Below are 26,343 nucleotides of genomic sequence, written 5' to 3'. Positions count from 1 at the left end.
TTACATTTTTAATTTTAAGTTTTTATTTCACTCATTATTCTTAACATGAAAAAATGCTTCTGCTCTGCTGCTCCCATTTATCAGCAATCATCAACATTTTATTTTGGCATGATATGTATGTGTCTGCAACAGCCACAAAAAAATAAAAGATGATTTATTTAAAAAAATCTATCTATCTATCAAATGCAATAATAAATGGTACAGTAGGAGTATAGTAAGTATATAATAATAATAATAATAATAATTTAACCATTTATAAACTGCTAACAATAAATAAAAATCTAAAAATAAGAACTATGAAGCTTGTAGTTTAAAGTAACTAATGTTTGAGTTTGACACTCTTAGTGAATGATTTTGTGATGAATTAGAAAATAATCTTGTCTTTGTTTATCAGTGAAACAAATGAAGAAAAAAATTAGAATATTAAAAAAAAGTTCAGTCAAAAAATAAAATGATATAAATTGAATGTAATTGGCTGAACTCTCCAACTGCTCAGAGGTAGGTTCTGTTTTATTTGACCAGTCAGGTGGCTGAGCTGATGTTTCTGTTGTGACTGCAGGACCGAGACATGAGGATGACTCCAGACACTGAGGAGGTACAGACTGTGTGTGTGTGTGTTTAGAAATGATGCAAAACTCGACAATTCAAAGCATTTGTGTTCTGCATATATGCATTTGTATGTGTATCCTACAGCTTATGTTTGCATTTACATTTACAAGTGATACAAAAAATATGTAGATTTTAAAAATAACTATTAATCATGATTGGGAATTCATGCTATAACTTTAGCCTGGATGACTAACAGGAACATATAAAGAATATTAATGTGCTGTTCTGTTTACCAGTCCATCAGGTGTACAGTATCCAGTTGCAGCTGTGTGTGTTTCAAACCTGGAAGTGCCCAACTCAGGTCATGTGATCGCTGTGGACATGGCTGGGTGGTGCACGGTAAGGCACGCACATACACATACAATTAGTAGTGACACCAGTGGTTTTAAAGATAACTTGTTAAACTTGGAAGGATTACCACTTCTGTCCCCACAATGTAGGTGTTCAACCAGGTTTGTGTCCCCATAATGTGTTCAAACATGTCAATGTTACCACAGTTCAATAATTAACCAGCAAACGTGTGTTGGAAGGACAAACAATATTCAGTGAGGTCCTAACTAGAGCTATGGTTATGCTTTGTAGTTCCTACAAAATAAAGTTCTTCTGGACATGTTTTCAAAATATTGAAACCCCCCCCCCCCCCCCCCCCCCCCACAAAATGTCTCCAAAGAGGTGCAAGCTTCACCGAACACATTAACTCAGTGGACAAAAACATCAAGTTCACCAGAGAGGATGTCAAGGACAATAGTCTGCCCTTCTTCGACTGTGACGTCCATATGAAAAAGGACAGGAGCCTCCACGTTGGGGTATACAGAAAACCCACACATACAGACCAATATCTACTTTTCAACTCACACCACCCCCTGGAACACAAGCTTGGTGTTATCAGAACCCTGCAACACAGAGCTGATAACATACCCACCAGCTCACAGGCCCAAAGGGTAGAACACAAGCACCTGAGAGGCGCCCTCACAACTTGTGGTTACCCCAACTGGACCTTTGTGAAAACTGCTTCTGCTTCCAGAAAGAAAAGTAGCAAAATGGTTGAGAAAGAAAACCCAAACAAGAGAAACAACATAGTCATCCCATATGTGTCTGGGGTATCAGAAAAACTCAGGAGGATCTTCAACAAACACTGTATCCCTGTGTATTTCAAACCCAGCAACACACTAGAGACTGGTGCACCCCAAGGACAGAACACCACACACCCGAAAAAGCAACCTGGTGTGTGCAGTCCAATGCAATGAGGAATGCAAAGACCTCTACATTGGAGAAACAAAACAACCACTGCATAAACGCATGGCCCAACACAGGAGAGCTAACTCCTCAGGCTTGGACTCTGCTGTCCACTTACATCTTAAGGAGAAAGTCCACTCCTTTGAGGACAGCAAGGTTCACATCCTGGACAGAGAGGACAGGTGGTTCGAAAGAGGAGTGAAAGAAGCCATCTATGTGAAAATAGAGAAACCATCCCTCAACAGGGGAGGAGGCCTCAGACACCACCTATCTCCAATTTACAATGCTGCCCTTCCATCCCTTCCCAGGAGATTCAACAATTTAACCTCTAAGAAAAACAACTGTTCACAAGTGGCATGTGACTCCAACGACTGTGGTTATAACACAATAGGGCTCTAACGAAGTGGAAACCAACTCTCCACCAAGACAGTCACTGTAACGACTGTCGCTGGCACATGGAGCACAAAGGGAACCAGTGACATCATCAGCCTTGTGAAAGCCCCTCCCTTGGATGAGAGGTGAAACGTCTTCCTAGACAAATAACCAAGTCCAGTTGCTTTCGATTTAAAACTCCTTTGAAAAAAAAAACAAAAAAAAAACCCAACTGCTGTTATTCTGTTGACTTTGAGGGTTCACGCTGTAAAGAGAGAGAAAATGAGCAGTTTGACAGCGTTGGACTTTACTCGTACAAACACCCTGCAGATGTGTGCAGTCGCTACGGTGACATGAAGTCAGGTGTCGCTGTCATCACATCACAGAGAGCATCTGGAGAGAGCATCTGCACACACACACACACACACACACACACACCTGTCTAGCTAGGTGGCATTTTTATAGATGATAAACACACAGCTGTTGCTCAGAGTAACAGGTGTGTCAAAACTTTGTGAGCCTTTGACATCCACGTTGTGACCATTGAATATTGATATCTGTTTATGAATTAGTTTTTACTCACTCAATGATTTCCTAGATTTTGTTAAAAACTACAAACAGACTATAATATAATGAGCTGGGATTACTAACTGTTGCAACTAATGTAATTTCCTAGCGATTAAAAGCTAATTTTAGGTCATTTTAGAAGAGTTTGAGAAAAAATTGCTGGAAAATATTTTTCCTGTTAAAGTGTTGTTGCATTTTTATCTACTGCACCTTTTTTTTTTTTTTAGGCTATTGAAACCGTTCTCAATTTTCCTCATTTTACTTTCAAAGTTTTAACTGAGTGGGTAATCATTGGTATTTTTTAAAATATCAAATTTGTAAAGTATTTTTAGTTGTATAATGATATATATGTATAATGAGTGTAATTAATTGTCTCCTTCTTTCTCTCCAGCCTTGGAGAAGCTACAGGCTCAGCCTTCCTCCAACTGTGGCCCAGTGGAGGTGGCCCTGCCTGGGCTGGTGTTTGACCTGAGCTCCCTGGTTCTGTACGGAGCTCAAGCCATTCCTGTTCGCCTGAAGATACTATTGGACCGACTCTACAGCATCCTGACTACAGAGCAGGTACATCTTGTTATCTGGTAGGGATGAAATGGAGCAATTCATTACATTCAATGTTAACAGTTTGATGTCTTTTTCAGGTCGGCCACATACTCCACACACTGGGCTGGAGTTTGGGAGATTATGTTAGAGGGTACATGCTGCAGGTAAACACTTGAGTGTGAATACTTTACAATGTTACATGTTATTTATAATGTTGGGTCTGACGTTAAAAATAAGATTTATAGATACCGAGTGTAGGATTAACAACTGAATCTAATATATTGGAGGTTTGCCATCTGATGTAATATGTTATATATGGTTTAAGTGAAAAAACAGCTTCAGCTTGAGGGGTAACTAAAAGTGAATTAAAAACCTAATGATAAACTTGAAAACTTGCGTATTCAAAACCAGTGCTTGATGGTTAATTATTGCCATTCACAAACTGAGTTTTTCTTTTGGTAAAATTTAGGTTAATGTTTTTCCTCCTCTCCAGTATCGCAGTGGGAAAGTGTTGGACTGCTGGACGATGGTGACTCCTGAAGAAGAGTTGCTTATCCTCAAACAGTTTCTTCGTTTCGGAGAAACCCGCTCTATTGTTGAGCTGATGACGCTTCAGTGCCTGGCAGCTGTCAGTTACCTGGCTGATCCCGAGCTAAAGCGCATCTCGAAGAGCTGCCCTTCAAACATCAGCACATTCATCGAACACAACGGAGGAACACCAGGGACAGTCAGGAAATCAATAGGAGATTCATGTTTGGTGAATGGTGTCTGCCATTTTGAGAGAGGCAGTCTGGCTGACTGCAACGACAGCGTCCATCATTTTGAAAACCTTCCGGGTGGACTGTCTTTGCTTCTGCCTTTCCATTTTCCAAGCTCTGCCTTGCAGTGTTTGGTTTCTCCCACAAAGGTCATTAAATTAAATTACATATTCTTTCAAGCAGTCTGACTACACCACTATGTTTTTCAGCACAGGGCCTCTTAAGCTTCCTTTTTCCATAACTAGAAATCTTCGTAATTACATCCTGCCACCAGGATGTGGAGATATGGTGCAGGAGATTTGGGCACGAAAAGTAAAGTGCAGATGCTTTCAAAAGTAATGCCATAAATAGCTTTTATTTATCAGTTGACCTCATATAAAGTGTGTTAAACTGTATTTGATTTGACCACATTTGCTTTTGTAGCAGCATCAGTTCTCCTCAGTAAACTTGCTTGCAGTTTTTTAAGGTACTTGGCCAGTAGGTTGTTTCAAGCATCTTGGAGAACTTGCGGTTTCTTCTGTCTCCTCATGTATTCCAAGACTGACTCCATGATGTTGAGATCAGGGCTCTCTGGATAAAAATCTAAGAATCTGTTCTCTCTTCTGACTTGACCCCCCTCCCACTTGTTTTTCTTTTACCAGGATCTTGTCCCTCCTACGAAGCTAACACAATGCTTAAAAAAGCCCAATGGGACCAAACTCGCTGGGAGACACAAGCAGGACAGAGGTAGAGGAGCGCAAGAGAATGATCAAAATTTGCTGCTATCCAAAAGTGAACTGGCTTTAAAAATCAAAGCGGACCCTGACAGGCCGAACACAGCCCGCTCACAATGGCATCTGAACTCTCGCATCCACAGCGACCAAGATTTTGACCCTCTCCGCGGCATGGCCAAACAGGAGAACACCTCCTCACTCTCTCCCTCTTTAAACTCTTCATTTAATCCTATGTCTTCCTCACTCCATCCATTGATTTCCTCCTCACCTCCAAAGATTTGCCAGAAAGTGCAAGGCTCCTCTCCTTCCTCCTTTCATCCTCTCCCATCCTTCTCCTCCTCCTTCCTCTGTCCTCTTCCTGCCTCCTCATTTTCTTCCTCCCTCCATCCTCTTCCATCCTCGTCTTCCTCCCTCCATCCTCTCCCATCTACACCCTGCTCCCTGCCTTCTCCTTCTCCCTCAGGAGGTCGGAAGGGGAGGGTCTGCTGTGGTGTTTGTGGAAAAAGCTTCTATGACAAAGGTAGGAATGGGATTTGTGCAATATCAAATTCTCTACTGATCTTTTGTCTACAGATTCCACATGGTTCAATTACAGGTCTGCCACTGATCTTGGATCTTTGAGTACTACAGGGGTTTGAGGTCCTCTGGTGGTCTGGTGCCTGGGGCTCCACAGTGTTCAATTGGAGGTTCTTTTCTGGTCCGCTGGCTTGGGATTTTCCATGGTCTGGGTTAAAATCTTCTACTAATCTTATGTCTTCGGGTTCCACAGGGATCACGTTGAGATTCTCTGCTGATACTATTTCTTGAACTACCACAGGATTCAATTCCAGACCTGCTACAGATCTTGTTCCTTTTCTACAGAGTTGAGTTTGATGTTCTCTGCTGATCTTACCTCCTAGGGTTCTAAAAGGTTCAGTTAGAGGTCCTCCAATGATCTTGGGGTGTATTGGAAGGAATTACAGATCCCATCCTTTATCCTTATTTAACTACCTGTATTTTTTAGGTAAAGCTGGACAATCAAGATCCTCCCAATAAAACAGTTACACAAGCAACATAACCTTTTGTGAGGCCTGCAGAGGGAATAGGGGTGGTAGAGTTGTTGAGGTTCTGTCACATTTCAGTATACATACATACTCCAGTAATCTTATGTCCTCTGGCTCCACAGGGTTCAATTCAAGAGCCCATTCTTTTGTGTATACTTTCTTTTCTTTGTAACATCAATCACTGACACAAATTTGAATCTGTATTTTGCAGCAATAAATGTGTCAGTTGTTTTGTTTGTGCATGTTTTAGTTCATGAAAAAAACAAAAAAGATGCTCTATCTCAACCTTAAAAAGAGAAAACTGGATTTGACAAAATGCTGAGAAATGTGGTCGAAAATCAAGGTCCTTTGTTGATCTTGTGTCTTGTGCCAACGAGCTTATTTTGGGACTCTACCATATTTCCACCATATTTCCCTGCTGTTATTCTCTCATTTGTTTCTCTAAATGAGGAAATGCTGACACAGGTAATAAACAAAAATACATTTTACACAGAAAATTGGAAAACAGTGGTGTTTGGATGTGTTTGTCAGAGAAGAATCTCAACTGTCATTGTCATGACTTATGTGGTTTGGCTGACTCTTACAGGTAGTTTCTTGCTCTGAAATAGCTGCTGTGTGATGTTACCAACTTAACAACAGCACCACTTTTGTTTTGTATTTTTGCAGGAACGCTGAAGATCCACTACAATGCTGTCCACCTGAAGATCAAACATCGGTGCACGGTGGCAGGCTGCACCATGGTCTTCAGCTCCCTGCGAAGCCGAAACCGTCACAGCGCTAACCCAAACCCACGTCTACACACTGGAGCCAGCAGAGATGCACATACCCACAGAAACACACACTCTGAACCACACAAAAGGGAAAAAGAGATCAACAACACACTTTGGCAACAGGATGACAGTGCACACACATTAGGGCACATACAAACCCTTACAAATGGGTTGAACGCTCAGCCAAACCCCCAACGTGGCAACCAGCACAACCTTTCCCCTAAAATTGACTCCTGTCCTCCTTCTCCTCAACCCCTTGTCTTGGACACCAACAAGAACCAGAGTGACCCCACCTACAAGTCCAACCTGCAGGCCCAGGTTCCGCCTCATCCTCCCCTCCTCCCAGCTCACAGTACTTCTTCACTGGGCTCATCTCCCTCCCTTACCAACCTGGTTACCCCTGTGGCAGAGCAAACAGAACACTGTCGACACCCGATGAGCCTCAACACCAACCACACTGCACCTGCCCCAGTCCCGGATCATGTTTCCTTTACTGCAGTGATACCACAGTATGGTTGCACAGAAGGAAAAAGAGGAGACCTAACCAATCAGCAGCGACAATGGGAGTCAGGTGACCCCATGCCAAAGAAGAAGCCCAGAAAGTCGAGCATGCCAGTGAAAATAGAAAGAGAGTTTGAGGGGAGGAGTAACAAGGAAGAGGACGAGTGCTGATGGTCTGAAGTGTTTTATTGCTCAGTAGCGAATTCTTAAAACTGTACATTCAGGAATAAACATGAGGTAAAGTCAGTGTAACATTGGTTTAGACTTTCTTTACTTTATTTCAGACAATTTTGTCACAATTCAAATCGATCTTGCACTGTCCTTTGAGTGATGGCTACAATTAAATGCTAATGTTAGCTAACGTTATCAGTACACATTATCAGTAGACATCAGATATAAGGAGAGACTGTCGGAAAATATGTGTTGTTATTCCCATAGTGAAAGTTTGGAACAACTACAAACACTTTGTCATCCAAAGCTGTTGAAATATATATCATACAAAGTACTTGTTTTCAAGCATTACCCAACCCTTACATGCTGAGGAGGCTGTTCGGTGTGGAGATAACCCACAGCTCATTGTCCAGATGTCGTTGTATAAAAACCTGAAACATACTGTTACAAAGATGTAATTTAAATGTAATAATTAATAATTTATTAATATCTCCTCTCCCAGGCAAAGTTTAACAAGCTTTGATCTAAATGGGCCTGTCCCTGACTGTCCCTCTGTCCTCCCCACTCACAGAACATATGGGATTTTGTAGTGGATTTGTACATCAAGATGCTGATACTTTAAAATGTATGATGAAGAAATATTCTGTATTAATAATTTTTCCACAGTTATTACCACTGAGGATGTATTGTTATATTTCTGTTCTATTTTATTCTATTTCTATTTCCTGTCCTGATTAGAACTTCAACAAATAAATTATATATAAGAGAATTATATGTATTATTTTCTAGTTTTGGTTTTTTGTTTATTGTTTTTTTTTCAGATATATTTGTGGAGTGGATTTTTTTTTCTAGGACTGTTCAAATCTTAAAACTCTTTTATTTAGCTTCTCTTAATTCTTCAGGTTTCAGACGAGATCGACCGGCAGAGGAGGCTGTTGGAAGTTGCTCTGCTGCCTGGGGTCATACTCAACAAAACCGGTTGAGTATTGAGTTTTTGGCTGAAAAATCTAATTCAGAAACTTCAAGTCAAATTAAATGTAAATATTGCACAATTTACAAACATTTACCTGGTTATCAACAAACTTGCAAAGGGCCTAGATCTGAAATTACAGAAACAAACGGTTCATTGTTGAAGGAGAATTACTCTTGAAATCGGTCTTGTTGTAACTGACTATGGACCCTCGTCTGTGTCCTTAATAAAGAATGAATGAATGAATGAAACAATACACACCAGACTTCAGACAAAAAAATTCTGAATTCATAAAAAAATTACATCTCAATTTGTTTCACAACCAAAAATACATTAAATTGTCAAAAGAAATCTTTACATGAAACAGCAAAAGTAATTTACTGTACATTTTCAATACTTCATATTCAAAAATGCAAACATGGTGATAAAATCAGGTTAAACAAGAGAAGAAAATAAAAATGTTGAAGAATAACTAAAGATGTTACAGTAAACTTTCATAGAAACTTCAACTGTAGATTTTACCTCTGCTCTGCATTTCAATGCTCCCATAATGAGCTCTTACAGTTCAGCTCAAACAGCAACTCTGCACAACCTCACTGATGTATTTCTGTTGACATGTCTTCAAATTTCTGTTGCTGTTTTCATGATACATTAATTGTCTGCCACAGAAACTGCAGTGGAATGGTTTCTCTGTACAATATGGCCTCTCATGTGCACCTTAAGATGATCCTGCCGCGCAAATGTTTTCCCACAAACACCACAACCATGTGGTTTCTCTCCGGTATGGATTCTTATGTGTATCTTAAGATGATCCCTCCGCTTGAATGTTTTCTTGCAAAAACTGCAGCCAAAGTGTTTCTGCCCTGTGTGGCCTCTCATGTGCAGTGTAAGATGACCCTGCTTCATAAATCTTCTCCCACAAACGTCACAATCATAAGGTTTCTCTCCTTTATGGACTGCCACGTGTGCCTTAACATGTTTCTTCAGCTTAAATCTTCCCCCACAAACATCACAACCATATGGTTTCCCTCCTGTATGGATTCTAATGTGCTCTGTAAGGTCTCCCTGTCTCTTAAATCTTTTTCCACAAAAACTGCAACCAAACGGTTTCTCTTCTGTGTGGACTGTCATGTGTGCCTTCACAAGTTTCTGCAGCTTAAATCTTTTCCCACAAACATCACAACCATATGGTCTCACCTCTGTGTGGATTTTCACGTGGCTCTGCAGAGCTAACTTTGTTCTAAATCTTTTCCCGCACTCAAAGCAGCTGAAAGTCTCCTCATCAGTGTCAGATCCTGTATCACTTACATGGACTTTATTCATTTTCAAACCCGACTCAGGTGCTCTGGTCTCCTTCCAATCATCGTCATCACTGACTTCAGTCTCAGAGGAGTCTGAGACCTCTTCATCCACATCTGGTTGAAGATGAATATGCGGATCTGAGTTCCTGGCTGGTTCAGATCCTCCACAGTCCTCTCCATCAGATTCTGCCTCCATCTGTTCAGCTGAGCTGCTGTCCGGAGGCTCTGCCTCTCTGCTCTCCTCACTTTGGCTTGGAGGAGGCTGTGAGGACTGAGGCTTCTCCTCATCATCTTCACTCTTTACATCGACAGCAGTGAGCGGGACCTTGGTGTCATCAGCCTCCTCCGGCCCTTGAAGCTGCTCTCCCTCCTGACTGGACCAGAGTTCCTCCTGTTCCTCTTTAATGTGTGGGCTCTCTGGGTCCTCCTGATCCAGACCAGGGCTCAACTCAGGAGGAACCTCCTCTTTAATCACCAGCAGATGCTGAACATCTGGAGGGAACAATGACACAAACACACACTCACAGTTTAGACTGAATGTCAGTGAGATCAGTGATGATTCATTTGCAGATTTGCAGTGGTGTTAATGTTGTAAACAAGCAGCAGTGATGGATGAAGTAATCAGGCCCTTTACTTTATTAAAAGCACCAGAACAACAACGTGACTTGAAGAAGCACTGCAACACCCTCCATCCAAAGTCTCCAGTGAAAAATTTCTAAATTATTTGTAAATGTCAGACAATTTGCTTTTGGCAACTTCTCTGACATTTGGGTGCTTTTGTAATTTGGGTGAAGTGACCCTTAAAACCAGGTGCACAGTCCAGAGATAATCTTTCATTTTCACTCATACTCATAAGTTCTCATGAAATTTATATTAATTTAACTTTTTTAATTACCATTTTTTGAAAGCACCGTGATCTGTGGGTCCTCCAGGATGTGGATCCTGACGTCCATGTGTTTCTGAGTTTCACTGATCTGAGGTCTGCTGCGATTCCTCTGCTCAAACTGATCTCTGGAGGAAAAAGACCTGAGAGATGAAGATGAGCAGCAGGTTAATTACACAAGTCCACAGCTGCCAATATCATAAAATAAATGTCATTACTCAATAAAACTGAGGATTCATTTTCTGTTAATGTGGAAATGTGTCACATGATTAAAATAATAATGTTGACATTCATGTTTGAAAATGAAAAGACTTTCAGAATAAAATCTGACACAATGATGATGAAGCTGAATATGAAATTAGCTTTTTATTTACAATGTGCATCCTAAAGATGAACTGGCTTTCTGCATTTTAATTATGTCCTGACTATAGTTCGTTTCACATTTGAATTATAGAATTAGCTAATATCAAGACATGATCCAAAATAAAAGGAAAGCTCCATTACACATTTCATCACAGTAACAGTGTGGTGGTGTTATGCTTTAGCTGTTATTGTGCATTTTTAAATATGAACATTGGGTTGTTTTTTTTAAATTATTATCATTTTTTGCCATCAAAATGGTGGAGAATAAGATTTCTGATCTAATATTAGCAGCTGCGATGTCGACTTCATACACCAGTTGGGCTGTCGTCCTTTTAGTTTCAAGTCAATCAGCTTCATACAATGAAAATGTGTCAGATAATATTTGGTTCAGACATGAACTTAAATATAACAGAGCAGTTCATCATGTCTCACTCATGTTGGCAAAATGATAATGACAACAAAAGCTGTTTATGTAGGAACCTTGATGAACTCTTCTGATCCAGGTTCCTGACATCCTCATCTTCACCCTCCTCTTCCTCAACATGGCTGAAGCTTCTGCTGCACTTTGCACCTGAACAAAAGACAGAAATCATTTCTTTCCAATTAACATTGGTGAATGTGTTTGTGATTGGGAGGATTTCATTTGGAAACTCTTGAGCAGAAGTGTTAAAACCAACTGTGCATAAAAACTGAACACACATGAATCACAGTCATTGTTATTATGATCCTCATGATTAGTAGAAGGAGTGAGACTAGTATCAATACTATTGTTACGATAGTAGAACTTGTGGAGTCTGTCAAACGTGTTCTGCTATAGACTGTTACATCCTGAACCAGGAACTTATCTGCAGAACTCCATCCCCGAACTGTGCTGTTCATATTTCTCTATCATAATGTTGAAGTCTGTATGTGAGGAACACATGGTTCAACACCTGCACCTTAAACGGTGGTGTCTGTCCATGAATTCGGGATGCAACATCACCACAAAGCAGCAAGATGTGTGGGGAAAATAACCGTGAATGTGCGGACTTCTGTGATCAACAGAGCCGGCCCCAGCTAAACGCTGCAGAAGAAGCCGAGCTCCAAAACAGAGGAATATGAGGATCATTTCAATCATCAGGTTAAATCATGACCTCGTTGGTCGATTACAACAAGGCAGGTTTAAAGAGTAGGTCACCTTGATTAAAGAACCGTCTCAATATCTGTAATTTCACGTACGCGTTTCCATATAGACAAGTAAACGTTAAATTACAGGATATTTAAATGTAGTTCGGCGTGAAGGTTTCAGTGTTTTGCTGTTTCTGAATTCATTTTTTTACTCCAAAACACCAACACTCACCGGTTTTGTTGAGTATGACCCGAGGCTGCAGAGCAGCTTCCAGCAGTCTCCTCTGCCGGGCGATCTCGCGTCTGAAGCCCGAAGCCTCCTCCTCGTACTCGGCTACGATTCTGTCCACGGCCGCTAAGATTTCCTGGGAGGCGGCGGCGAGTCTCTCGGTGACGAATCCTCTCAGAACCTCGGCTTTAGACATTTCCCTCGGACTCTCGGTCGAGTCCGCGGCGCCTCTCCTCATCCAGCCACAGGTTCAGAGCTGTTTGGAAAGAGCGAATCCCGCCAGCGACCGGACCGGTCCTTCGTAGAGGGACACGCTTCCGGTTTGGTGCGTGCACAAATGTCATCCGAGTAGAAACCGAGATCTTCGCCAATAGTTCCCATGTCCGTCTTCTTTCATCGTTTAAAAGACAATTCCACTCAAACTTGATCAGAAATCGGTGTTTCAAAAAGAATTTGAAATATTTGATAATATTTAAATAATATAATATTTGGTTCAACAGCAAATTACATTTGTGCACGCACCAAACCGGAAGCGTGTCCCTCTACGAAGGACCGGTCCGGTCGCTGGCGGGATTCGCTCTTTCCAAACAGCTCTGAACCTGTGGCTGGATGAGGAGAGACGCCGCGGACTCGACCGAGAGTCCGAGGGAAATGTCTAAAGCCGAGGTTCTGAGAGGATTCGTCACCGAGAGACTCGCCGCCGCCTCCCAGGAAATCTTAGCGGCCGTGGACAGAATCGTAGCCGAGTACGAGGAGGAGGCTTCGGGCTTCAGACGCGAGATCGCCCGGCAGAGGAGACTGCTGGAAGCTGCTCTGCAGCCTCGGGTCATACTCAACAAAACCGGTGAGTGTTGGTGTTTTGGAGTAAAAAAATGAATTCAGAAACAGCAAAACACTGAAACCTTCACGCCGAACTACATTTAAATATCCTGTAATTTAACGTTTACTTGTCTATATGGAAACGCGTACGTGAAATTACAGATATTGAGACGGTTCTTTAATCAAGGTGACCTACTCTTCAAACCTGCCTTGTTGTAATCGACCAACGAGGTCATGATTTAACCTGATGATTGAAATGATCCTCATATTCCTCTGTTTTGGAGCTCGGCTTCTTCTGCAGCGTTTAGCTGGGGCCGGCTCTGTTGATCACAGAAGTCCGCACATTCACGGTTATTTTCCCCACACATCTTGCTGCTTTGTGGTGATGTTGCATCCCGAATTCATGGACAGACACCACCGTTTAAGGTGCAGGTGTTGAACCATGTGTTCCTCACATACAGACTTCAACATTATGATAGAGAAATATGAACAGCACAGTTCGGGGGTGGAGTTCTGCGGATAAGTTCCTGGTTCAGACTTTGGATGGAGGGTGTTGCAGTGCTTCTTCAAATAAAGTGGAGGTTTAGTAGGATAATTATTGTTTGTGCCTCACAGAGTAACAGTTGCAGTTACAGGTCGTTTATATGTAATTCACCCTTTTTGAGGCTGTAGTACCTGAGCGCCCTGTAGGGGGCGACGAGGTGGTTTTTGGGGGAAGGAAGCCGGCCAGTGGAATTAACGAGGCGGGAAAACAAAGAGCTAAACTGGTGAGTGTCCTCGGAGCAGCAACCTACAGCCTGATGCTCAGCCCGAGGACAAAACCTTCCCAGAGCTGGTACTCCTGATGAAGAATCACTTCGACCCAAAACCCAGTGAAACTGTGCAAAGGTACAAATTTGACTCCCGCACCCGCGAGCCCAATGACACAGTCACGTGGCGGAGCTGCGTGGATTTGTAAAAATAAAGAAGGAGACAAAGCAGAGTTCACATTATCGTTCTCACAAAGTACACGATGCAGAGGATGAAACAAAGAGTGATAGTTGAGAAGAGGACCCCTGCATCCAGTGCACACAAGAGCATCATGGCAAGCTGTACAGATCAGGGCCCGGAGTGTGGTGTGCCTGAGAAAAGTAGACCCCTACACTGCAGAAATGCAACTTAATGGAAAAGATGTCAATTTCGAAATTGATACTGGATGTTGCTTAACAGTAATGAATGAAGAGACATTCAAAGGAACATGGAAACACACCAAACCCCCTAGTCTGAGGGCCATGAAAATGAAGCTGGAAACTTACACAGGGGATCCTGTTAAGGTGATCGGAGCAACACTTGTCAGAGTCAAATACAAGCAGCAGGAAAGGAATCTGCCTCTCGTGGTGGTCGAAGGAGACGGCCCCAGCTTGCTAGGATGAGGCTGGCTACAGGAAATATGTCTGGACTGGAGAGAAATAAAAAAAACAGTCGTAAAGCCAGAAAAGTGCACCAGGTCAAGACAATAGAAAATATTCTATATCTATAGAATAGAAAAGCCACGACAGCAAATGTTAAATAAACATGAGGATGTGTTCAAAGACGAGTTGGGCACCCTGAAAGGCACCAAAGCTACCATTCATGTGAAACATGATGCCCCCCCACGTTTCTTCCGTCCACGATCTGTTCCCTTTGCCATGCAAGCAAAAGTAGACGAGGAAATAGACAGACTGTTGAAAGAAGGCATCATCTCGCCAGTGAAATATGCTGAATGGGCGGCGCCGGTTGTACCAATTCTGGAGCCAACAGGGACTATAAGGCTGTGTGGAGATTACAAGCTTACTGTAAATACAGTGGCTTCCCTGGAACAGTATCCAACACCCAGAATGGAGGACCTGTTTGCAGCACTTTCTGGAGGAAAGCAGTCCCCTAATTGGGCATGAGCCACGCCTACCAACAAATACTCCTGAATGATGAATCCAAAAAGTATGTGACAGTGAACACACACCGGGGGCTGTTCACGTACAACAGACTGCCTTTTGGAGTGGCATCTGCGCCAGCCATATTTCAGAGGACAATGGAAGGTCTCTTAAAAGGGATACCTCAAGTAGTGGTGTACTTAGATGACATTTTGGTGAGCGGGGTGGATGAGGCAGACCACCTGCAGAATCTGGATGAGGTGTTGTCAAGGTTGGAGGAGGCTGGTTTGCGGTTGAAAAGAAGTAAGTGTGCCCCATCATGCAAAAAGAAGTGGAAAACTTAGGGCACATAGTGGACGCACAGGGGCTCCATCCTGTAGAGAAGAAAGTTAAAGCCCTCATGGATGCCCCTACTCCCACAAATGTTACCGAACTCAAACCATACTAAGGTTTATTGAACTACTACAACCAATTCCTTCCCAACCTGGCAACCCTGTTAGCTCCCCTGCACGAACTTTTAAGACATGATGTGAGCTGGACATGGCAAAAGAAACAAGAGGAAGCTTTCCAGAAATCAAAGAATCTGCTCAATTCAGCAGATGTGTTAGTTCATTACTCGTCTGACTGAGAGTTAGTTCTCTCATGTGATGCTTCTTCATACGGTGTGGGCGCCGTATTGTCACACAAAATGGATGATGGCACTGAACGACCCTTGGGGTTCATGTCACGCACACTCTCACCTACTGAGAAAAGGTATTCTCAGTATGACAAGGAAGGCTTAGCTGTAATATTTGGCATCAAGAAATTTCACAAATACCTGTATGGCAGAGTTTTCACTATTTATACAGATCATAAGCCGCTGATCTCTCTCTTCAATGTTAAAAAGCCTATACCTCAGATGGGCTCACCGAGAGTTCAAAGATGGGCTGTGACACTAAGCGCCTATGAGTACAACATTGTGTACAAGCCAGGCAAACAACATGCAAATGCGGATGCGCTCAGCAGATTGCCGGTGTCAGAAACAGCACCTGAAAAAGAAATGACTGAACAAGTATTGATGATGGATGTACTGGATGACACACTGGTTGACACTACACAAATCAAACGCTGGACAGCTAAGGATGTCATCTTGTCCCAAGTCCATGAATACACCTTAAAAGGCTGGCCTGCACAGACAGATGTTTGCTTCAAGCCAAATCAACAAAGGAAGATGGAACTGAGTGTGAGGGATGGCTGTGTGCTCTGGGGAGCCAGAGTAATTATCCCCACCAAAGGCAGAGACAAAATACTGAAACTCTTGCACCAGACTCATACCGGCATGTCAAAAATGAAAGGTTTGGCGAGGTCATATGTATGGTGGCCAGGTATGGATGAGAACATTGAGAGAGAAGTGCAGTCATGTGAGGAGTGTCAAAAACATCACAAGTCAACACCCACTGCACCATTACAACCCTGGGAGTGGCTTGAGTCGCCATGGTCCAGGATCCATGTGGACTACGTAGGGCCCATCCGTTGGGAGATGTTTCTACTCATTGTCGATGCTCATTCCAAGTGGATGGACATTTACCCTGTGAAATTGGCTACATCACAGGCTACAATTGAGAAACTGCGACAGAGTTTTAGTGTGTTTGGTCTGCCTAAAATGCTAGTCTCAGACAATGGAACATGTTTCACCAGTGCTGAATTTGAGACTTTCATGAAACAAAATGCTATTGATCATGTGAGGTCAGCACCTTTCCTACCCTTCCTCCAATGGTCTGGCCGAGAGGGCGGTCCAAACCTTCAAGGAGGGGATGAAGAAAATAAAAGGTGACACACTACAAACCAGACTATCAAGATTTCTGTTCAGTTATCGCATCACACCGCATACAACAACAGGCTTGTCACCTGCAGAGTTGATGATGTCACGGAGACTGAGATCAGCTTTAGACATTCTCATGCCTGATGTAAAAATAAAAGTGCAGCAAAAGCAACTGAAACAGAAGAAAAATCATGACACAAAGAAAAGACTGAGAAGTTTTGCACCAGGGGATGTGGTATAGTAGGATAATTATTGTTTGTGCCTCACAGAGTAACAGTTGCAGTTACAGGTCTTTTATATGTAATTCACCCTTTTTGAGGCTGTAGTACCTGAGCGCCCTGTAGGGGGCGTATGTGGATTAGCAGAGGTCAAGGTTGGTGTTGAATGTAGAAGAAGTAGAACCGGAAGGGAGTCCATGTTGATGTAGTTATCCCGCCATGCTGGTGATGGTCCAGTAAAGAACCCGCTAAACTACATTCCTGCTGTGTGGACATTCGTTATGTTTTTATGAAGATGCAACAAAAGTGGAGGTTCAGAAGAAGATACTTAGCTGCTGATGCTTTTATACTTTGTCTTAAGTAGAATTTTAAATGCAGAACGTGAAATCAAATACTTACACGTTGTTGTTCTGGTGCTTTTAATAAAGTAAAGGGCCTGAGTACTTCATCCATCACTGCTGCTTGTTTACAACATTAACACCACTGCAAATCTGCAAATGAATCATCACTGATCTCACTGACATTCAGTCTAAACTGTGAGTGTGTGTTTGTGTCATTGTTCCCTCCAGATGTTCAGCATCTGCTGGTGAGTAAAGAGAAGGTTCCTCCTGAGTTGAGCCCTGGTCTGGATCAGGAGGACCCAGAGAGCCCACACATTAAAGCAGAACAGGAGGAACTCTGGTCCAGTCAGGAGGGAGAGCAACTTCAAGGGCTGGAGGAGGCTGATGACACCAAGGTCCCGCTCACTGCTGTCGATGTAAAGAGCCCACATATTCATCTTCAACCAGATGTGGATGAAGAGGTCTCAGACTCCTCTGAGACTGAAGACAGTGAGGATGATTGGAAGGAGACCAGAGCACCTGAGTTGGGTTTGAAAATTAATGAAGTCCATGTAAGTGATACAGGATCTGACACTGATGAGGAGACTTTCAGCTGCTCTGAGTGCGGGAAAAGGTTTAGAACAAAGTTAGCTCTGCAGAGCCACGTGAAAATCCACACAGAGGTGAGACCATATGGTTGTGATGTTTGTGGGAAAAGATTTAGAACAAAGTTAGCTCTGCGGAGCCACACAAGAATCCACACAGAGATGAGACCATATGGTTGTGATGTTTGTGGGAGAAGATTTAAGCTGAAGAGTCATGTTAAGACACACATGACAGTCCACACAGGAGAGAAACCGTTTGGCTGCAGTGTTTGTGATAAAAGATTTAAGAGACTGGGGCAACTTACAGTGCACATTAAAATCCATACAGGAGGGAAACCTTATGGTTGTGATGTTTGTGGGAAAAGATTTAAGTTGCAGACACATATTAAGAGACACATGACAGTCCATAGAGAAGAGAAACCTTTCGGCTGCAGTCTTTGCCAGAAAACATTCAAGCGGAAGGATCAGCTTAAGCTGCACATGAGAATCCATACAGGAGAGAAACCACATGGTTGTGGTGTTTGTGGGAAAACATTTGCGTGGCAGGGTGGTCTTAAGGTGCACATGAGACTCCATACAGGAGAGAAACCACATGGTTGTGGAGTGTGTGGGAAAAAATTTGTGTGGCAGGATGCTCTTAAGGTGCACATGAGAGGACATACTGTACAGAGAAACCATTCCACTGCAGTTGCGGAGCCGTGAAATACAGAGCAGAGGTCAAATTTTGTGTTGAAGTTTCTATGAAAGTGTCACACAAGTTAACTGTGACATCTTTAATCATTCTTCAACATTTTTCTTTTCTTCACTTGTTTAACCTGGTTTTATCACCATGTTTGCATTTTTGAATATTTGAGATTGTACACTAAATTACTTTTCCCATTTAATGTAAAAAAGATTTTTGACAACTGAATGTATCTTTGGTTTTTTTTATGAATTTAGATTTTTTTTGTCTGAAGTCTGGTGTGTGTTGTTGCTTTCTTTCATTCATTCATTCATTCATTCATTCATTCATTCATTCAGTCTTTATTAAGGACACCGGCAAGGGTCCATCGGAACCCGGACACTGGCCATTGAGCATATTTACTAGTTCAAAATATGTGTGTCTCTTGTTTTTGAACTTTTTGATATTAAGTTTGATTCCAACCACAATTCATTCTGCAGGTAGGATCCATTAATATCAATCAATAAAATGATTAACCTCAACTGTGTATCATTGACTTTTTTCACATTCACATGTTTAATGTCACACCATAGGGTACAGTAGAGGTCAGGGACAATGAACCCCAACTGCAAATCTGCAAAAGAAGTATCACTGATCTCACTGACATTCAGTTAAATGCTCAGTCTGTAACTTCTGCTGCTGGAAGTCTCTCAGGCAAAACAATAACAAAAGACAGCTTTGGGTGATGTTGTCAAATAGCGTGGGATCATGGGAGTTGTTGTCTTCTCCTCCATTGCTGGAAACTTCTCAGTTTGGATTCCTTCAGTGTCAGAGGTTCAGGAAGTTTTTACCTGGAGCTGAATTATCTTCTCTCCACAATAAACAGACCTGTTTAATATGAAGTGGAAGTATTATGATAGTCTGACTTGATGTGTTTTTCTCTTATGTCTGCTGTGCGTAGTGTGACTTTGTCCATTGAGAGCAAAAGTGTTTGTGTCTTTGCTTTGGATTAAAACTAGAACTCATTCTTCACCATAGATGTGATGACAGGATAAGACAGGCAGCCTGCAGCCCTCATGCTAACTGCTGCTGTAGCAGGAGCGGTGCAGGGTTCATTGAATCACATCAGCCAGAGAAATTAGCTTTGTTTCTACTGTGAAGCAGTTACTTTATAATACAATTATTTATATATAAATATACAGTTACATTTGCTGTCGAACCAAATGTTATGATTTTACATTCTTTTTGAAACACCGATTTCTGATCAAGTTTGAGTGGAATTGTCTTTTAAACGATGAAAGAAGACGGACATGGGAACTATTGGCGAAGATCTCGGTTTCTACTCGGATGACATTTGTGCACGCACCAAACCGGAAGCGTGTCCCTCTACGAAGGACCGGTCCGGTCGCTGGCGGGATTCGCTCTTTCCAAACAGCTCTGAACCTGTGGCTGGATGAGGAGAGACGCCGCGGACTCGACCGAGAGTCCGAGGGAAATGTCTAAAGCCGAGGTTCTGAGAGGATTCGTCACCGAGAGACTCGCCGCCGCCTCCCAGGAAATCTTAGCGGCCGTGGACAGAATCGTAGCCGAGTACGAGGAGGAGGCTTCGGGCTTCAGACGCGAGATCGCCCGGCAGAGGAGACTGCTGGAAGCTGCTCTGCAGCCTCGGGTCATACTCAACAAAACCGGTGAGTGTTGGTGTTTTGGAGTAAAAAAATGAATTCAGAAACAGCAAAACACTGAAACCTTCACGCCGAACTACATTTAAATATCCTGTAATTTAACGTTTACTTGTCTATATGGAAACGCGTACGTGAAATTACAGATATTGAGACGGTTCTTTAATCAAGGTGACCTACTCTTCAAACCTGCCTTGTTGTAATCGACCAACGAGGTCATGATTTAACCTGATGATTGAAATGATCCTCATATTCCTCTGTTTTGGAGCTCGGCTTCTTCTGCAGCGTTTAGCTGGGGCCGGCTCTGTTGATCACAGAAGTCCGCACATTCACGGTTATTTTCCCCACACATCTTGCTGCTTTGTGGTGATGTTGCATCCCGAATTCATGGACAGACACCACCGTTTAAGGTGCAGGTGTTGAACCATGTGTTCCTCACATACAGACTTCAACATTATGATAGAGAAATATGAACAGCACAGTTCGGGGGTGGAGTTCTGCGGATAAGTTCCTGGTTCAGACTTTGGATGGAGGGTGTTGCAGTGCTTCTTCAAATAAAGTGGAGGTTTAGTAGGATAATTATTGTTTGTGCCTCACAGAGTAACAGTTGCAGTTACAGGTCGTTTATATGTAATTCACCCTTTTTGAGGCTGTAGTACCTGAGCGCCCTGTAGGGGGCGACGAGGTGGTTTTTGGGGGAAGGAAGCCGGCCAGTGGAATTAACGAGGCGGGAAAACAAAGAGCTAAACTGGTGAGTGTCCTCGGAGCAGCAACCTACAGCCTGATGCTCAGCCCGAGGACAAAACCTTCCCAGAGCTGGTACTCCTGATGAAGAATCACTTCGACCCAAAACCCAGTGAAACTGTGCAAAGGTACAAATTTGACTCCCGCACCCGCGAGCCCAATGACACAGTCACGTGGCGGAGCTGCGTGGATTTGTAAAAATAAAGAAGGAGACAAAGCAGAGTTCACATTATCGTTCTCACAAAGTACACGATGCAGAGGATGAAACAAAGAGTGATAGTTGAGAAGAGGACCCCTGCATCCAGTGCACACAAGAGCATCATGGCAAGCTGTACAGATCAGGGCCCGGAGTGTGGTGTGCCTGAGAAAAGTAGACCCCTACACTGCAGAAATGCAACTTAATGGAAAAGATGTCAATTTCGAAATTGATACTGGATGTTGCTTAACAGTAATGAATGAAGAGACATTCAAAGGAACATGGAAACACACCAAACCCCCTAGTCTGAGGGCCATGAAAATGAAGCTGGAAACTTACACAGGGGATCCTGTTAAGGTGATCGGAGCAACACTTGTCAGAGTCAAATACAAGCAGCAGGAAAGGAATCTGCCTCTCGTGGTGGTCGAAGGAGACGGCCCCAGCTTGCTAGGACGAGGCTGGCTACAGGAAATATGTCTGGACTGGAGAGAAATAAAAAAACAGTCGTAAAGCCAGAAAAGTGCACCAGGTCAAGACAATAGAAAATATTCTATATCTATAGAATAGAAAAGCCACGACAGCAAATGTTAAATAAACATGAGGATGTGTTCAAGGGGCACCCTGAAAGGCACCAAAGCTACCAGTCATGTGAAACATGATGCCCCCCCACGTTTCTTCCGTCCACGATCTGTTCCCTTTGCCATGCAAGCAAAAGTAGACGAGGAAATAGACAGACTGTTGAAAGAAGGCATCATCTCGCCAGTGAAATATGCTGAATGGGCGGCGCCGGTTGTACCAATTCTGGAGCCAACAGGGACTATAAGGCTGTGTGGAGATTACAAGCTTACTGTAAATACAGTGGCTTCCCTGGAACAGTATCCAACACCCAGAATGGAGGACCTGTTTGCAGCACTTTCTGGAGGAAAGCAGTCCCCTAATTGGGCATGAGCCACGCCTACCAACAAATACTCCTGAATGATGAATCCAAAAAGTATGTGACAGTGAACACACACCGGGGGCTGTTCACGTACAACAGACTGCCTTTTGGAGTGGCATCTGCGCCAGCCATATTTCAGAGGACAATGGAAGGTCTCTTAAAAGGGATACCTCAAGTAGTGGTGTACTTAGATGACATTTTGGTGAGCGGGGTGGATGAGGCAGACCACCTGCAGAATCTGGATGAGGTGTTGTCAAGGTTGGAGGAGGCTGGTTTGCGGTTGAAAAGAAGTAAGTGTGCCCCATCATGCAAAAAGAAGTGGAATACTTAGGGCACATAGTGGACGCACAGGGGCTCCATCCTGTAGAGAAGAAAGTTAAAGCCCTCATGGATGCCCCTACTCCCACAAATGTTACCGAACTCAAACCATACTAAGGTTTATTGAACTACTACAACCAATTCCTTCCCAACCTGGCAACCCTGTTAGCTCCCCTGCACGAACTTTTAAGACATGATGTGAGCTGGACATGGCAAAAGAAACAAGAGGAAGCTTTCCAGAAATCAAAGAATCTGCTCAATTCAGCAGATGTGTTAGTTCATTACTCGTCTGACTGAGAGTTAGTTCTCTCATGTGATGCTTCTTCATACGGTGTGGGCGCCGTATTGTCACACAAAATGGATGATGGCACTGAACGACCCTTGGGGTTCATGTCACGCACACTCTCACCTACTGAGAAAAGGTATTCTCAGTATGACAAGGAAGGCTTAGCTGTAATATTTGGCATCAAGAAATTTCACAAATACCTGTATGGCAGAGTTTTCACTATTTATACAGATCATAAGCCGCTGATCTCTCTCTTCAATGTTAAAAAGCCTATACCTCAGATGGGCTCACCGAGAGTTCAAAGATGGGCTGTGACACTAAGCGCCTATGAGTACAACATTGTGTACAAGCCAGGCAAACAACATGCAAATGGGGATGCGCTCAGCAGATTGCCGGTGTCAGAAACAGCACCTGAAAAAGAAATGACTGAACAAGTATTGATGATGGATGTACTGGATGACACACTGGTTGACACTACACAAATCAAACGCTGGACAGCTAAGGATGTCATCTTGTCCCAAGTCCATGAATACACCTTAAAAGGCTGGCCTGCACAGACAGATGTTTGCTTCAAGCCAAATCAACAAAGAAAGATGGAACTGAGTGTGAGGGATGGCTGTGTGCTCTGGGGAGCCAGAGTAATTATCCCCACCAAAGGCAGAGACAAAATACTGAAACTCTTGCACCAGACTCATACCGGCATGTCAAAAATGAAAGGTTTGGCGAGGTCATATGTATGGTGGCCAGGTATGGATGAGAACATTGAGAGAGAAGTGCAGTCATGTGAGGAGTGTCAAAAACATCACAAGTCAACACCCACTGCACCATTACAACCCTGGGAGTGGCTTGAGTCGCCATGGTCCAGGATCCATGTGGACTACGTAGGGCCCATCCGTTGGGAGATGTTTCTACTCATTGTCGATGCTCATTCCAAGTGGATGGACATTTACCCTGTGAAATCGGCTACATCACAGGCTACAATTGAGAAACTGCGACAGAGTTTTAGTGTGTTTGGTCTGCCTAAAATGCTAGTCTCAGACAATGGAACATGTTTCACCAGTGCTGAATTTGAGACTTTCATGAAACAAAATGCCATTGATCATGTGAGGTCAGCACCTTTCCTACCCTTCCTCCAATGGTCTGGCCGAGAGGGCGGTCCAAACCTTCAAGGAGGGGATGAAGAAAATAAAAGGTGACACACTACAAACCAGACTATCAAGATTTCTGTTCAGTTATCGCATCACACCGCATACAACAACAGGCTTGTCACCTGCAGAGTTGATGATGTCACGGAGACTGAGATCAGCTTTAGACATTCTCATGCCTGATGTAAAAATAAAAGTGCAGCAAAAGCAACTGAAACAGAAGAAAAATCATGACACAAAGAAAAGACTGAGAAGTTTTGCACCAGGGGACAATGTGTTTGTCAGAAACTACTCCTGCGGTCCAAAGTGGATCCCAGCTGACGGCACAAGCTCATCAGGTCCAGTGTCATACACCGTCACCATCGGGAATTGTCACACCTTGAAACGACACGTGGATCAGGTTAGAGCAGGATTGGCAGACACTGTTCCCAGCAAACCGGACGTCGTGTTGGAGCCACTGCCTGAGAGAAAAGCAGACTCTGAAGGCCTCTTGCCCTCAATGATGGACATAACACCACAACCTCCATCGTCCGAGCCACAGGACTTGCAGCCTGCTCCAGAGACTCAGGTTCAACCAGGATCGGTTGCACCAGTGGTGCGACGTTCCCAGAGAGAGAGACATGCACCTGTGCATCTCAAGGACTTTGTTAGATAGAGTGAGATCTTTCCAGAAATAGAGCAACAATGCGCTCTGATCTCACTGGAAGGACATACGTTCCTAGTTTAGGTTTGAAAAAAAAAAAAAAGTTTCAATATCATATGTTAATGCTTGTTGTGTGTATGATACAGTGTTCATTTACATGTAGGAGCTGTTAACCTAAGGCGGAGGAGATGTGGTATAGTAGGATAATTATTGTTTGTGCCTCACAGAGTAACAGTTGCAGTTACAGGTCTTTTATATGTAATTCACCCTTTTTGAGGCTGTAGTACCTGAGCGCCCTGTAGGGGGCGTATGTGGATTAGCAGAGGTCAAGGTTGGTGTTGAATGTAGAAGAAGTAGAACCGGAAGGGAGTCCATGTTGATGTAGTTATCCCGCCATGCTGGTGATGGTCCAGTAAAGAACCCGCTAAACTACATTCCTGCTGTGTGGACATTCGTTATGTTTTTATGAAGATGCAACAAAAGTGGAGGTTCAGAAGAAGATACTTAGCTGCTGATGCTTTTATACTTTGTCTTAAGTAGAATTTTAAATGCAGAACGTGAAATCAAATACTTACACGTTGTTGTTCTGGTGCTTTTAATAAAGTAAAGGGCCTGAGTACTTCATCCATCACTGCTGCTTGTTTACAACATTAACACCACTGCAAATCTGCAAATGAATCATCACTGATCTCACTGACATTCAGTCTAAACTGTGAGTGTGTGTTTGTGTCATTGTTCCCTCCAGATGTTCAGCATCTGCTGGTGAGTAAAGAGAAGGTTCCTCCTGAGTTGAGCCCTGGTCTGGATCAGGAGGACCCAGAGAGCCCACACATTAAAGCAGAACAGGAGGAACTCTGGTCCAGTCAGGAGGGAGAGCAGCTTCAAGGGCCGGAGGAGGCTGATGACACCAAGGTCCCGCTCACTGCTGTCGATGTAAAGAGCCCACATATTCATCTTCAACCAGATGTGGATGAAGAGGTCTCAGACTCCTCTGAGACTGAAGACAGTGAGGATGATTGGAAGGAGACCAGAGCACCTGAGTTGGGTTTGAAAATTAATGAAGTCCATGTAAGTGATACAGGATCTGACACTGATGAGGAGACTTTAAGCTGCTCTGAGTGCGGGAAAAGGTTTAGAACAAAGTTAGCTCTGCAGAGCCACGTGAAAATCCACACAGAGGTGAGACCATATGGTTGTGATGTTTGTGGGAAAAGATTTAGAACAAAGTTAGCTCTGCGGAGCCACACAAGAATCCACACAGAGATGAGACCATATGGTTGTGATGTTTGTGGGAGAAGATTTAAGCTGAAGAGTCATGTTAAGACACACATGACAGTCCACACAGGAGAGAAACCGTTTGGTTGCAGTGTTTGTGATAAAAGATTTAAGAGACTGGGGCAACTTACAGTGCACATTAAAATCCATACAGGAGGGAAACCTTATGGTTGTGATGTTTGTGGGAAAAGATTTAAGTTGCAGACACATATTAAGAGACACATGACAGTCCATAGAGAAGAGAAACCTTTCGGCTGCAGTCTTTGCCAGAAAACATTCAAGCGGAAGGATCAGCTTAAGCTGCACATGAGACTCCATACAGGAGAGAAACCACATGGTTGTGGAGTGTGTGGGAAAACATTTGCGTGGCAGGGTGGTCTTAAGGTGCACATGAGACTCCATACAGGAGAGAAACCACATGGTTGTGGAGTGTGTGGGAAAAAATTTGTGTGGCAGGATGCTCTTAAGGTGCACATGAGAGGACATACTGTACAGAGAAACCATTCCACTGCAGTTTCGGAGCCGTGAAATACAGAGCAGAGGTCAAATTTTGTGTTGAAGTTTCTATGAAAGTGTCACACAAGTTAACTGTGACATCTTTAATCATTCTTCAACATTTTTCTTTTCTTCACTTGTTTAACCTGGTTTTATCACCATGTTTGCATTTTTTAATA

General features: G+C 43.1%; 4 protein-coding genes across 8 annotated transcripts; 3 read left to right on the top strand and 1 right to left on the bottom strand.

The window, feature by feature from the left end:
- The first annotated feature begins 752 nt into the window (after nucleotides 1-752).
- On the top strand, nucleotides 753-8,019 carry LOC139607216 (zinc finger protein basonuclin-2-like). The gene is made up of 6 exons (XM_071459935.1): nucleotides 753-948; nucleotides 3,176-3,345; nucleotides 3,423-3,488; nucleotides 3,818-4,231; nucleotides 4,724-5,315; nucleotides 6,505-8,019. The coding sequence occupies exons 1-6, from the start codon at nucleotides 825-827 to the stop codon at nucleotides 7,278-7,280; spliced, it is 2,142 nt and encodes a 713-aa protein (XP_071316036.1). The 5' UTR covers nucleotides 753-824; the 3' UTR covers nucleotides 7,281-8,019.
- A 500-nt stretch (nucleotides 8,020-8,519) lies between these two features.
- Nucleotides 8,520-12,461, bottom strand: LOC139607195 (zinc finger protein 626-like). 2 transcript variants are annotated; one of them, XM_071459893.1, is made up of 4 exons: nucleotides 12,137-12,461; nucleotides 11,278-11,368; nucleotides 10,447-10,577; nucleotides 8,520-10,043 (listed from the first exon to the last, which is right to left on the bottom strand). In XM_071459893.1, exons 1-4 carry the CDS (start codon nucleotides 12,369-12,371, stop codon nucleotides 8,902-8,904), a joined length of 1,599 nt encoding a protein of 532 aa, XP_071315994.1. In that variant the 5' UTR covers nucleotides 12,372-12,461; the 3' UTR covers nucleotides 8,520-8,901. The 2 variants fall into 2 exon arrangements, with proteins under 2 accessions (XP_071315994.1, XP_071315995.1); XM_071459894.1 differs by lacking the exons at nucleotides 10,447-10,577; nucleotides 11,278-11,368.
- A 194-nt stretch (nucleotides 12,462-12,655) lies between these two features.
- Nucleotides 12,656-19,725, top strand: LOC139607197 (zinc finger protein 664-like). Of its 3 annotated transcripts, none has more exons than XM_071459899.1 (3): nucleotides 12,656-12,977; nucleotides 17,430-17,863; nucleotides 17,948-19,725. In XM_071459899.1, exons 1-3 carry the CDS (start codon nucleotides 12,743-12,745, stop codon nucleotides 18,485-18,487), a joined length of 1,209 nt encoding a protein of 402 aa, XP_071316000.1. In that variant the 5' UTR covers nucleotides 12,656-12,742; the 3' UTR covers nucleotides 18,488-19,725. The 3 variants fall into 3 exon arrangements, with proteins under 3 accessions (XP_071316000.1, XP_071315999.1, XP_071315998.1); XM_071459898.1 differs by having other exon boundaries at nucleotides 12,659-12,977; nucleotides 17,430-18,343; nucleotides 18,428-19,725; XM_071459897.1 differs by having other exon boundaries at nucleotides 12,661-12,977; nucleotides 17,430-19,725.
- Nucleotides 19,726-19,836: 111 nt separating this feature from the next.
- LOC139607198 (zinc finger protein 664-like) lies at nucleotides 19,837-26,343 on the top strand. 2 transcript variants are annotated; one of them, XM_071459902.1, is made up of 3 exons: nucleotides 19,837-20,134; nucleotides 25,140-26,053; nucleotides 26,138-26,343. In XM_071459902.1, the coding sequence occupies exons 1-3, from the start codon at nucleotides 19,900-19,902 to the stop codon at nucleotides 26,195-26,197; spliced, it is 1,209 nt and encodes a 402-aa protein (XP_071316003.1). In that variant the 5' UTR covers nucleotides 19,837-19,899; the 3' UTR covers nucleotides 26,198-26,343. The 2 variants fall into 2 exon arrangements, with proteins under 2 accessions (XP_071316003.1, XP_071316002.1); XM_071459901.1 differs by having other exon boundaries at nucleotides 25,140-26,343.

Source organism: Trachinotus anak, unplaced genomic scaffold (genome assembly GCF_046630095.1).
Source record: "Trachinotus anak isolate AG129_WGS33_773 ecotype Australia unplaced genomic scaffold, CSIRO_AGI_Tana_v1 ptg000023l, whole genome shotgun sequence".
NCBI lineage: Eukaryota > Metazoa > Chordata > Actinopteri > Carangiformes > Carangidae > Trachinotus > Trachinotus anak.
The sequence above is the reverse complement of the archived record's forward strand: the minus strand, read 5'-3'. Positions and strand labels throughout refer to the sequence as shown.

Bases quoted from the DNA above. Each gene is read 5' to 3' on its own strand.
- LOC139607216 (XM_071459935.1), top strand. From the start codon at position 825: ATGTGCTGTTCTGTTTACCAGTCCATCAGGTGTACAGTATCCAGTTGC. The intron at 3,489-3,817 runs GTAAACACTTGA...CCTCCTCTCCAG, and splicing joins TTAGAGGGTACATGCTGCAG to TATCGCAGTGGGAAAGTGTT. The intron at 5,316-6,504 runs GTAGGAATGGGA...GTATTTTTGCAG, and splicing joins AAAAAGCTTCTATGACAAAG to GAACGCTGAAGATCCACTAC.
- LOC139607195 (XM_071459893.1), bottom strand. From the start codon at position 12,371: ATGAGGAGAGGCGCCGCGGACTCGACCGAGAGTCCGAGGGAAATGTCT. The intron at 11,369-12,136 runs GTGAGTGTTGGT...TCTTTTGTTCAG, and splicing joins GGTCATACTCAACAAAACCG to GTGCAAAGTGCAGCAGAAGC. The intron at 10,044-10,446 runs GTAATTAAAAAA...TGTTCCCTCCAG, and splicing joins CACGGTGCTTTCAAAAAATG to ATGTTCAGCATCTGCTGGTG.
- LOC139607197 (XM_071459897.1), top strand. From the start codon at position 12,743: ATGAGGAGAGACGCCGCGGACTCGACCGAGAGTCCGAGGGAAATGTCT. The intron at 12,978-17,429 runs GTGAGTGTTGGT...TGTTCCCTCCAG, and splicing joins GGTCATACTCAACAAAACCG to ATGTTCAGCATCTGCTGGTG.
- LOC139607198 (XM_071459901.1), top strand. From the start codon at position 19,900: ATGAGGAGAGACGCCGCGGACTCGACCGAGAGTCCGAGGGAAATGTCT. The intron at 20,135-25,139 runs GTGAGTGTTGGT...TGTTCCCTCCAG, and splicing joins GGTCATACTCAACAAAACCG to ATGTTCAGCATCTGCTGGTG.